The 12,190-nt window shown below is 47.7% G+C and overlaps 1 protein-coding gene across 1 annotated transcript in view; it reads left to right on the top strand.

The window, feature by feature from the left end:
* EIF2S3 (eukaryotic translation initiation factor 2 subunit gamma) overlaps window positions 1-9,849 on the top strand; it is a 41,937-nt gene extending 32,088 nt beyond the window's left edge. Inside the window, exon 12 of the mRNA XM_040423647.1 lies at window positions 9,766-9,849. Within this exon, the coding sequence (XP_040279581.1) occupies window positions 9,766-9,829 (64 nt within the window). The 3' untranslated portion in view covers window positions 9,830-9,849. The remainder of the gene's footprint in view (window positions 1-9,765) is intronic.
* Window positions 9,850-12,190: the final 2,341 nt, after the last annotated feature.

The raw sequence follows: 12,190 nt of genomic DNA, 5'->3' as shown, positions 1-12,190 counted from the left end.
AGACACTCCCTGCTCTGCAGGGCTGTTTTAAATTTTGATTTTTACTTTTTTTTCTTTTTCTTCCATACCATCAGGGACAACAGAGACTCAATAGACCTCTGTTTCTCCCGGGGTTGAGCTGCGCCAGTGCTGGTCACCCACACTGCTGCCTCCCCCCACCGAAGGCAAGGTGGACCAGGGATGCCTAGCTCCCCTGCATCCCGCCAGCGCAAGGGTCCACTACGGTGCCAGTAGCTGAAGGGGCGACCCTGCTGGAACGGACCGTGGGTGAAGACGGCTGATGGTGAGAGAGTGGCTTCTCCAGCCCTACGTTGTGCATGACCCCCCATCCTAGGCGGAATACTGCACTTTCACCGGCAACTGTGCTAGCCGTGTACACTACCTCCTTCCATAGGAGGAATTCAACACTCTCACACGGTATCCGCTGCCGGCCATGTGCATGACCTCCTTCCATAGGCGGAATACTGCACTCTCACTGGATCCGCTGCCGGCCATGTGCATGGCCCCCTTCCATAGGAGGAAGACTGCACTCACTGGAGGTGCTGGCCATGTGCACAACCTCCTTCCATAGGCGGAATTATGCACTCACTGGATTCGATGCTGGCCATGTGCATGCCTCCTTTCCTTAGGCGGCATAATGCGCTCTCACTGCCTGTGGTTGTTCTCTCGCCGGTACGTTGCTGGCCATGTGCACGACCCCCTTCCATCGGCAGGGTGCTTGAACTCTCACCAGATGTGGTGCTGACCACGTGCGTGACCCCCTTCCTTAGGCGGAATACTGCACTCTCACCGGATATGTTGCTGGCCATGTGCATGACCCCCTTCCATGGGTGGAATGCTTGCACTCCCACTGGATGCGGTGCTGGCAATGTGCATGACCGCCCCTCATTCCATAGGCAGAATTTTGCACGGTCAAGGGACTCGAGGCTATCCTTGTACGTGCTGTGCTGGCCTCGTGCATGTCCCACATCATTGGCGGGGTAGTTGCACTCTCACAGGATACGGTGTTAGGTGGATTATTGCACTATCACTTAATGCAATGGTATCCATGTGCATGTCCCCCTTCCCTAGGTGGACTTCCTGCGTTCCTACTGGATACAGTGCGGCCATGTGCATGACCCCCTTCTGGGCGGTATATGGTATGCCCTACTTCTCTGAAGTCGGTACTGGTCTTGGGCATCACCCCCTTCTTAGGCGGGCCTTTACACTCTTGCTGAATGCAGTGTTTGCCAGGTGCATATCTCCCTTTTTCTGGCGGACTGCTTGCGTTCCATCGCATACTGTACTAGTCTTGTGCATGACTCCCTTCCAGGCGGCATATTGCACTTCTGTAGATACTGTGGAGCTCTGTCGATGGCCCCCCCTTCCCAGAGTGAATATTTACAGTGGGTGAACATTCATGCGCGCTCTGTGCATTGTATGGGCCGTATATGCCTTCTCCTCCCGTAGGTGGGTTGGCATTCTCACTGCTTACGGGGCTGACCGTACGTATGTCCCCCTTCCTCCCGCGACATTCGTGTTTCTCTTGGGATACGATACTAGCCGCACGCCTTACACTATTCTCAGAAGAGATCATTCTGCTTCCCCCTGGTCCGGACGTGGTCTACTTGCTCTCTGTCTGCACCGAGCTATGCGGTGCTCATTCTCGGGTTTGGACAGTATTTTGCGGTTCCGCTTGTGGCAGTATCCACCATGCTCGTTGGCTCTTCCACCTGTGGAGTGTTCATGGCTCCTGGATGCGTACCTGTTTTGTCCTCCTGCTTTGCTTCCCTGCGCAAGCGGTCTCATGGACGAGAGGGCTGTGTGCAGCGCCCTTCGAATTCTACGTTGGCTCTGGTGGGACTACGGTTCCCTCACCTACTACCATTTCCTCCTCTTCAGATGTGGTGTGGTAGGAGTCCTTCCTATGGGCGCCCTCTGCCGCTCTGCTGCCAGGTTCGGGCCGCTCTCCTTTGGAGGGTCACCCAACTTCTCTTGGGTGCTTTGGTTATGCCAGGTCCGGGGGACCTCCACCTTGGGTTCTTCAGGGTTGTTCGCCTTCTGCGAGGTGGTGAGCCGGGCGACACAGAGTATAGGTTGTTCTGCCTTTGAGCTGTCCTACTCTGACTACCCTGTTACCCACTCCTCCTTTCGGTTGGAGGGGTTATGCCGGCGTCTGCCTCGACTGCTTCTCGCCGGCTCTGTTTTGGCTCCTGCTCAGGGCATATCCCTCCGATGTGGCTTCTGCCCTGGTCAGGCTTCAGAGGCTGTTCCTTCACAGCTCTCTCCTCGGGAGAGTATGGTTGTTGTATTGGATGGTTCCGGAGTTCCTGTTGTGACCTCGGACCGTTTCCCTCGTTCACACTAGCTGTACTGGCCGTGTGCCCACTTACAGTACCTACCGCGTTCTGTCCTCACGCTTGTGGCAGATTGCGTTTTTCCGTTCTAGGCAGGGGTCCTGCTGTAAACTTATCTTCTCGGTAAGTTGACCCCCAGGCTTGAATCTGGGTCTCTACAGTGGTAACGGTAGCGCTTCCGGGACTTACCTTCTCTCACTCCCTGTACTGGTAATCCGTTCGCTCGGGTCTGAGGTAGTGATGGTGCCCTCAATTATACCTCATCCGTCTCGAGGTTAGTTGTCTCTGCCTTACCTGCCGTTTTTTGTTCCGCGACTACTATCTTCCTGTTGTACTGGTGGTAGCTGCATTGCGTTCTACAGCAAGGCCATCCTCATCCCTTCCTGCTGTTGTCCCTGCTTGAGGACTACTCTTCGGTCACTTATTATCCTTAAACCTTCCTCAGGAATGGTAGAACCAGTTCCTCCGGTGGCACCATCGACATGGACTTTAGCCAGACTTGTCCTGGCATCTGTCAGCTACTGGACGGACCCCTTCGGTTCCTTCCGTCCGCTCTTCTGCTCCCCCACTCCGGGTGGCTACGGGACGGAGTGGCTTGCGGGCCGATGAACCAGCTTTGCCGGACTCTTCCGCCCGTGCTACTGGTCCGCGCCTGATCACGTGCTTCGTCCAGGGTCTATTATCGGTCTTGGAAATCTTGCCTGCGGTTCTGTGGGAAGCTGGGCGTTCCCCCCACTCTGCCTTTCTCTCCCCACGGTTCGGTCCTTTCTCCAGTCCGACCTGGGACTGGGACTCTGTTCCTTGAAGGGTCAAGTGTCGGCGCTATCCATCCTCCTCTGGCGTCCCCTGGCCCCTCCATGGGGTGGCTCATTGGTTCCTCTGTACCGTCCCCCGGTACCGCCCTGGGAACAAAATACTGTGCTCTCGGCACTCCAAGCTTCCTCCTTCGAGCCGTTACAGAAGATCTCTCTGTCTCTGTCCTGTGGCCATCATGTCTCTCAGACGGGTGTCTGAATTGGCGTCTTATTTTTATTTTATTTCCTTGTTCCGAGCCTTTCTGTCCTTCCCCACGACAAGGCTGTTCTCCATCCCGTCCCTTCCTTCTGACAGTGGTATCTGCCTTTTTATCTCGACGAGGCCATCGTCCTCTCCTTCCCACCCCTGGGAACGGACACTGTGCTGCTTGGACGTTCGGGTCTTGAAGATTTACTTGGAGATCAGAGACTCCTTTTCGGCGCTCGGACTCTTTTTGTGATAACGGAAGGTCTGCGCATAGGGATGCTGGCCTCTAAGTTGGTTTTCGCCCGCTTCATCAATTGGCTATTGCTGAGGTTACTGCACCAGGGGCAAGGTTCTGTCTTTCGGTGTCGCCGCTCATTCCACCAGAGCGGTCGGTGTCTCTTGGGCCAGAGACATCAGGCTTTGGCCGAACATTTGTGCACGGCGGCCACTGGTCTTTCTTGCATGCCTTTACCAAGTTCTACAGGGTGCATACTCATGCATCGGCGGATGCTGCCTGTTTTTTGCAGGTGGCGGTTCTTTGATGCCTACGGGTGTTTCGCCTTGGAGCTGTGGTCCCTCCCCTCTTGGACTGCTCTCGGACGTCCCATGGTCTCCTGTGTCCCCTAAGGCAAATGGGCGAGAGAACGTGATTTTTGTATAACTTGCAAGTAAAATCTTTCTCGCTCTTCCTTGGGGGACACAGCACCCACCCATTCATTTGTTTTTAATACACTGTTACAGACTTGGTTTACTCCGTTGGGTAGTTGGCTGGTTGGTTCCACATTGTTGGTCATTGCCTTTTCTCACTACTTGGACACGCAACTGGCTGTCTCTCCAGGCTGAGGGTATAGCTGCTGGAGGAGGGGCTTAACAGTTTTCACTTAGTGTCACGCCTCCTAGGGAGCTGAGCTATACCCATGGTCTCCTGTGTCCCCCAAGGAAGAGCGAGAAAGAGATTTTACTGGTAAGTTATACAAAAATCTCGTTTTTATAATAAATATATTCACAAATACCTTTCGTTATTTAGAATGGCTTGTTTTGCCTATGGAGCAATCATTAGAAGAAATACAATTGCTGCTGTCCTATCAGTACACACAAAACCTGTCCTAATCACGCAGGAGGGCAAGTTACTTCACCACAATGAGCCATAGTGCTGCCTCATCCTCCTCTCTGCTCTACTTGTCAGGAATCCTGAATACAGGTGAATCTCTGTGGGAATCGAGATGATGAGACATAAGAGGGTGAGGTGTGGCTAATGAGCAGCAGCACTTGTTTACAGTCTCCATTACCACAGCCTGTCCTGTCCGTCCTCTCTGTACCTCCATATCTCCTCATGAACTAAATTCCCCAGAGATTCAGCTAATGTTCTTATCACCTGTATTCAAGATCATAATCCTGACAAGTTGAGAGGAGGAGGAGGAGGCAGCTCTTTACCTTAGTGTTGTGAAGTAACTTGTCCTCACGTGTGATCAGGACGGGTTTTGTGAAAACTAATGGGACAGCGGCCATTTTGTTTACCCTGATTGCTCCCCAGACAAAACGAGCCATTATAACTAATGAAAGGTATTTGAGAATATATTTATAATAAGGTAATTAAAGAGGACCTTTCACTAGATTAAAAAATATAAACTAACTATACAGACATGTAGAGCGGCGCCCAGGGATCCCCCTGCACTTACTATTATCCCTGGGCGCTGCTCCGTTCGCCCGGTATAGGCTCCGGTATCTTCACATGTTGGGCTCCACCCAGTGGAACCTGCCGGCGTCTCCTTCTCCCATGCTGTAGCGCTGGCCAATCGCAGCGCTCAGCTCATAGCCTGAGAGAAAAAAAAAACCTCTCAGGCTATGAGCTGAGCGCTGCGATTGGCCAGCGCTACAGCATGGGAGAAGGAGACGCCGGCAGGTTCCACTGGGTGGAGCCTAACATGTGAATATACCGGGCGAACGGAGCGGCGCCCAGGGATAATAAGTGCAGGGGGATCCCTGGGCGCCGTTCTCCATGTCTGTATAGTTAGTTTCGATTTTTTTAATCTAGTGAAAGGTCCTCTAAGTTTAAATTTTCATTTTCTTACTTCCCAGAAAACCCTGTTGAAGATCATTTGTCAGGCTCACCACCTTGTAGGGTTGATCTCACCTTTGTTGGAGCAATCAGGTTTTTTAGAGACGTGCACATATATTTCTTTAATGAGGTGCTTAGAGCACCAAGAGACTGGCCTAGCTCCTCGTTGAACCGTTTAGTCCCATATTTTTCCCATGTGGCCGATCCTTTTCGTAGTTATTGGCCAGGCATCCTGATTGTTCTAAATAAATAGCTATCAGTTGTATTTCCCACCAGAATATGGTGCAAATAATATACACTGCTCAAAAAAATAAAGGGAACACTTAAACACAATGTAACTCCAAGTCAATCACACTTCTGTGAAATCAAACTGTTCACTTAGGAAGCAACACTGAGTGACAATCAATTTCACATGCTGTTGTGCAAATGGGATAGACAACAGGTGGAAATTATAGGCAATTAGCAAGACACCCCCAATAAAGGAGTGGTTCTGCAGGTGGTGACCACAGATCACTTCTCAGTTCCTATGCTTCCTGGCTGATGTTTTGGTCACTTTTGAATGCTGGCGGTGCTTTCACTCTAGTAGTAGCATGAGACTGAGTCTACAACCCACACAAGTGGCTCAGGTAGTGCAGCTTATCCAGGATGGCACATCAATGCGAGCTGTGGCAAGAAGGTTTGCTGTGTCTGTCAGCGTAGTGTCCAGAGCATGGAGGCGCTACCAGGAGACAGGCCAGTACATCTGGAGACGTGGAGGAGGCTGTAGGAGGGCAACAACCCAGCAGCAGGACCGCTACCTCCGCCTTTGTGCAAGGAGGAACAGGAGGAGCACTGCCAGAGCCCTGCAAAATGACCTCCAGCAGGCCACAAATGTGCATGTGTCTGCTCAAATGGTCAGAAACAGACTCCATGAGGGTGATATAAGGGCCCGACTTCCACAGGTGGGGGTTGTGCTTACAGCCCAACACCGTGCAGGACGTTTGGCATTTTCCAGAGAACACCAATATTGGCAAATTCGCCACTGGCGCCCTGTGCTCTTCACAGATGAAAGCAGGTTCACACTGAGCACATGTGACAGACGTGACAGAGTCTTGAGATGCCGTGGAGAACATTCTGCTGCCTGCAACATCCTCCAGCATGACCGGTTTGGCATTGGGTCAGTAATGGTGTGGGGTGGCATTTCTTTGGAGGGCCGCACAGCCCTCCATATGCTCGCCAGAGGTAGCCTGACTGCCAATAGGTACCGAGATGAGATCCTCAGACCCCTTGTGAGACCATATGCTGGTGCGGTTGGCCCTGGGTTCCTCCTAATGCAAGACAATGCTAGACCTCATGTGGCTGGAGTGTGTCAGCAGTTCCTGCAAGACGAAGGCATTGATGCTATGGACTGGCCCGCCCGTTCCCCAGACCTGAATCCAATTGAGCACATCTGGGACATCATGTCTCGCTCTATCACCAACGTCACGTTGCACCACAGATTGTCCAGGAGTTGGCAGATGCTTTAGTCCAGGTCTGGGAAGAGATCCCTCAGGAGACCGTCCGCCACCTCATCAGGAGCATGCACAGGCGTTGTAGGGAGGTCATACAGGCACGTGAAGGCCACACACACTACTGAGCCTCATTTTGACTTGTTTTAAGGACATTACATCAAAGTTGGATCAGCCTCTAGTGTGTTTTTCCACTTTAATTTTGAGGGTGACTCCAAATCCAGACCTCCATGGGTTGAAAAATTTGATTTCCATTTTTTAATTGTGTGATTTTGTTGTCAGCACATTCAACTATGTAAAGAACAAAGTATTTCAGATAAAATATTTAATTAATTCAGATGTAGGATGTGGTGTTTTTGTGTTCCCTTTATTTTTTTGAGCAGTATGTATGTATGTATGTGTGTGTGTGTGTGTGTGTGTGTGTGTATATGTATATATATATATATATATATATATATATATATATATAATCAATTTTTTTATTGTTTAGACACACAATAAAACTACAGAATAGGCTTATAGTGGTACATTAAAGGTTACCAGTCACCAATATTTTGTGCATAGAGCTTGAGGACATGGGTTGCTAGATGTCCGCTTGCACATCCGCAATACCGAGTCCCCATAGCTCTGTGTGCTTTTATTGTGTAATAAAAACTAAACGATTTGATACATATGCAAATTAAACTGATGACTCCTGTCCCTGAGATGAGGGACAGGACTCATCTCAGGTTAATTTGCATATGTATCAAATCGTTTAGTTTTTTTTACACAATAAAAGCACACAGAGCTATGGGGACTGGGTATTGCGGATGTGCTAGCGGCCATCTAGCAACCCATGTCCTCAGCTCTATGCACAAAATCTCGGTGACAGGTTCCCTTTAAATGTAGCTTGTGTTGCTACGTGCTGTTTTACATTAAAAGCAGCTTATTCCACAAAAAACAAGCTCAAATGTATATTGTAAAGTCGAAGAAGTTTTTAATTTATGTAGTGATTAAACATTATTAACCTAAAACCAGTAAACAACCCTCAGATAATTGTAATCGTCATCAGTATCATTCAGTTAGTCAAAAGTTTTCAAAAAACTTTTAATATATTAGAGACATATCAAAAGTTTTGATTAGTGGGCATCTGAGTGTTAAGAACCAACACACACACACACACACACACACACACACACACACACACACACTCACACTATCTCGCGCTCTCTCCTCGCTGCAGGGGACAGGCTGATTAGAAGTCTATGGGCCCATCTCGACTCCGTCCTCTACAGCGGTGTTCTTCAACTCCAGTTTTCAGGGCCCCCCTGCTGGTCATGATTTGAGAATATCCCAGAGAATGAATACCTGTGGTAAATCCTGATTGTGGCTGAGTGACAGACAACAGAGGGTTGTAGTCAATGGAGAACATTCAAAACAAGGTCATGTTACCAGTGGGGTTCCACAGGGATCTGTACTGGGACCAATTTTGTTTAATATCTTCATAAGTGATATTGCAAAAGGCCTCGATGGTAAGGTTTGTCTTTTTGCTGATGACACAAAGATATGTAACAGGGTTGATGTTCCTGGAGGGAAACGCCAAATGGAAAAGGATTTAGGAAAACTAGAAGAATGGTCAGAACTCTGGAAACTGAAATTTAATGTGGATAAGTGCAAGATAATGCACCTGGGGCGTAAAAACCCAAGGGCAGAATATAGAATATTTGACACAGTCCTGACCTCAGTATCTGAGGAAAGGGATTTAGGAGTAATTATTTCAGAAGACTTAAAGGTGGGAAGACAATGTAATAGAGCAACACGAAATGCCAGCAGAATGCTTGGATGTATAGGGAGAGGTATAAGCAGTAGAAAGAGTGAAGTGCTTATGCCGCTGTACAGAACACTGGTGAGACCTCACTTGGAGTATTGTGCGCAGTACTGGAGGCCATATCTCCAGAAGGATATAGATACTCTAGAGAGAGTTCAGAGAAGAGCTACTAAACTAGTACATGGATTGCAGGATAAAACTTACCAGGAAAGGTTAAAGGACCTTAACATGTATAGCTTGGAAGAAAGAAGAGACAGAGGGGATATGATAGAAACTTTTAAATACATAAAGGGAATCAACTCTGTAAAGGAGGAGAGCATATTTAAAAGAAGAAAAACTACCACAAGAGGACACAGTTTTAAATTAGAGGGGCAAAGGTTTAAAAGTAATATAAGGAAGTATTACTTTACTGAGAGAGTAGTGGATGCATGGAATAGCCTTCCTGCAGAAGTGGTAGCTGCAAATACAGTGAAGGGGTTTAAGCATGCATGGGATAGGCATATGGCTATCCTTCATATAAGATAGGGCCAGGGACTATTCATAGGATTCAGATATATTGGGCAGACTAGATGGGCCAAATGGTTCTTATCTGCCGACACATTCTATGTTTCTGATGCATGGACACTAATTAGATCACCTGCTTAATACTAAGGAAGCCCCGAAAACATGGCCGAAATGTGGGCCCTGAGGACTGGAGTTGAGGAACACTGCTTTACAGTGAGGAGAGAACACGCTATATGATCTCTTCTCTCTCCTCTTCTAGCGATCATTGGTGGTCTCTGCACTCGGACCCCCACCTTTCAAAATCTGACATATCAAAAGTTTTTTTTGTTTTTTAAACTCTGTGACCCTTTAAGTGTGTACAGGGCAGAATGAAAGACTTGGTTGTCAGTAGGAAAGAAGAACAGTGCTATTCATGTGAAGTGTTTTCTGGCAAGTTGCCTTCTTTATAGCTAGAATGTGCTGTACTTGATTCACAACTTCACATACTGTACCAGGAGAACCCCACCATGTTTCCCCCCCCCCCCTTCGCTGTGTATACATTATATTAAAATCTTGCTTATTTTCTTGCAGTTTGATTGGCTGGGGTCAGATAAGACGAGGAGTGACCATAAAGCCCACGGTAGATGACGACTAGAGGCGAACAAAATGCTAAAACGTTTTTAAAAAAGAGACGCACTTGCTTTATATTTATTCAGCAAGTGCTACCTACTTGGATACATTAACTCCTCATATACCAGGCCCAATTTCTAATTTATAACTGAGCAGGTTCTCAGCACAAGAACGCTTGATGCTGCCCAGAGACCACCTGCTGTGTCACACATGAAAATTGTATGCTTTTGTTACAAAAGTATATTAGCATTTTCTTCATTGTTCCTGAGGTGGTCCAAGCCCTCAGGACATATTTCTCCAACGAATGTCCACAGAATAAATTTAAAAAAGACCAACTCTTTGTGATTTGTTTTTATTTTTTTATCTATCTGGTGTATTAGTTTCAAATGGAAACTTGGTAGGAATATGCTGAGTCTGCCTACCATTGTAAATGGGTTGTGTGGGATGCTTAAATAAATGTCATTGTGTATACCTCGCCTAGTCTCCTACAAGACATAATAGTGTACTTGTCAACTTTTTTCAAGTCTTCACGTCAATCTCAAGCTTCCTAGCTGTAGATGTAGATGAGCAGCAGCCACAACAAAACCTCCACCCACAATCATCTTTTTGAGGTCGTCTGCTAATGCGTCCTCCCACAAAGCCTCGATTTGAAGGTAGTGGACTCTGCCTACCCTGCTTGTGGATCAGGATCACATGGGTGACCTTTCAGACGGGTATTCTGGTAGAGGGAATCGTGGACGGCCTGATTGTGACATTAGAGGAAATCCAGTTTCCACACAGGGCACAGTCACATGAACACACCTATCTCTGGGGTGAGACAGAAAAAGTAGCACAAGTTGCGAGGCCTGGCAGGTGAAGCACAGGGAAAGGGGAAACATTTATACCCAGATAATGCCTAAGTGCACCAAGGGAATTCCTAACCTTTGGGATGGCCAGGGCCAGTCAAGATGACTATGGAAGAACCTAATCCTGCCAATCAAGGAGGGTCTGGAAGAGGAAGCAGGAGGGGCAAGTGTGCACAGTGATTAGGACCCACCGTTCGTACACTTGAAGCCTCTTACACGAACGCTGCACATCCATTCCGTGCATTAGGGACCGCAATTTGCGGTGCCCAATGGCGGCCGGGAGGGATCGAGACCCATTCAAATTGAATGGGTCTGTGATCCATCTGCACCTCAAAAAAAAAAATAGAACAAGTTCTATTTTTTTGCGGTGCGGAGGCACGGACAGAAATGCCACGGAAGCACTGCGTAGTGCTTCTGTTCCGCATCTCCTTTATTGCGGACCCATTCAAGTAAATGGGTCTGCATCTGTGATGCAGAGTGCACACAGGCCAGTGCCCGTATATAGCGGACTCGCCGTATGCGGGCCGCCATACGGCCACAGGCACACAACGTTCGTGTGCAAGAGGCCTAACTTATTTGCAAGTGGATTTTTATTTTATTTTTAAATGGTCGGTGTAAAATCATTGTGTGAATAAACACATTAAAATCAAGACAATATCCTACCAATGGTACATAAAAATAAAAAAATATTCAATCACTGATGTCATCCACATTGTCAGTGGTTTTCAAGGACCTATATACTTCAATGGGCATGTTTGGTCTGCATCATGGACCTTAACAGTGCATGTCTAAATAAACATATTAAAGCCAACGGGTATGCGTGCTGTCTGTGATTTACTGACGTGTGCATAATGTCAGTGATTGTGAGCCACAGCTAGGTGCACATCTTTCCATTATATCTTATGTCTCTGTAGGCCCCAATCCTGCTTTTGGCTCACAATTACTGACCAAAACACTGATGTGTGAATAAGGGCTTGGTTTTGGTCCGCATCTGATCTGCATTTTTTTGCGGATCGGATGCAGACGATACACTGTGTGCTGTCCAAATCCTTGAGTCTATTCTGCTGCCCCGCAAAGAAATAGATCATGTCCTTTTGTGCGGAGAAGAAAAGGCTGTTCTAACAAAGGGCAGGATATACCGATCTGCAAAATAAGGAATGCACATGGCCAGTATCTGTGTTTTGCAGAACGGAAAAACTGCTGCGGCTGTGTGCATGAGCCTTAAGGTCTGACAGTGGTTAAGCAATTATCTTATTACAGCTGCATGAAATGTAATTTAATGAAGGATACACTGGATGCACTCTGTTCAGTTTACAAATTTTATCTGAACATCTATTCCAAAACCAATGGACTGCAATCAGTTGCTTCTGTATTTACTTTCTCACCTTCCCTTATTGCAAGTCCGTCCATTAACAGAGTGCTACACAATGCAATTAAAAATTCTAACCTACAAAACGCCAGCCTTCTACAGTTTCTCACTAAGCTCCAGGTAATGTACACTCCTGCGCAGGTCTGCCCATCATCTCTGTGCTATTCTAATA

The sequence above is a fragment of the Bufo bufo genome, chromosome 3 (assembly GCF_905171765.1).
Source record: "Bufo bufo chromosome 3, aBufBuf1.1, whole genome shotgun sequence".
NCBI lineage: Eukaryota > Metazoa > Chordata > Amphibia > Anura > Bufonidae > Bufo > Bufo bufo.
This window is presented reverse-complemented; position numbering and strand designations above follow the sequence as displayed.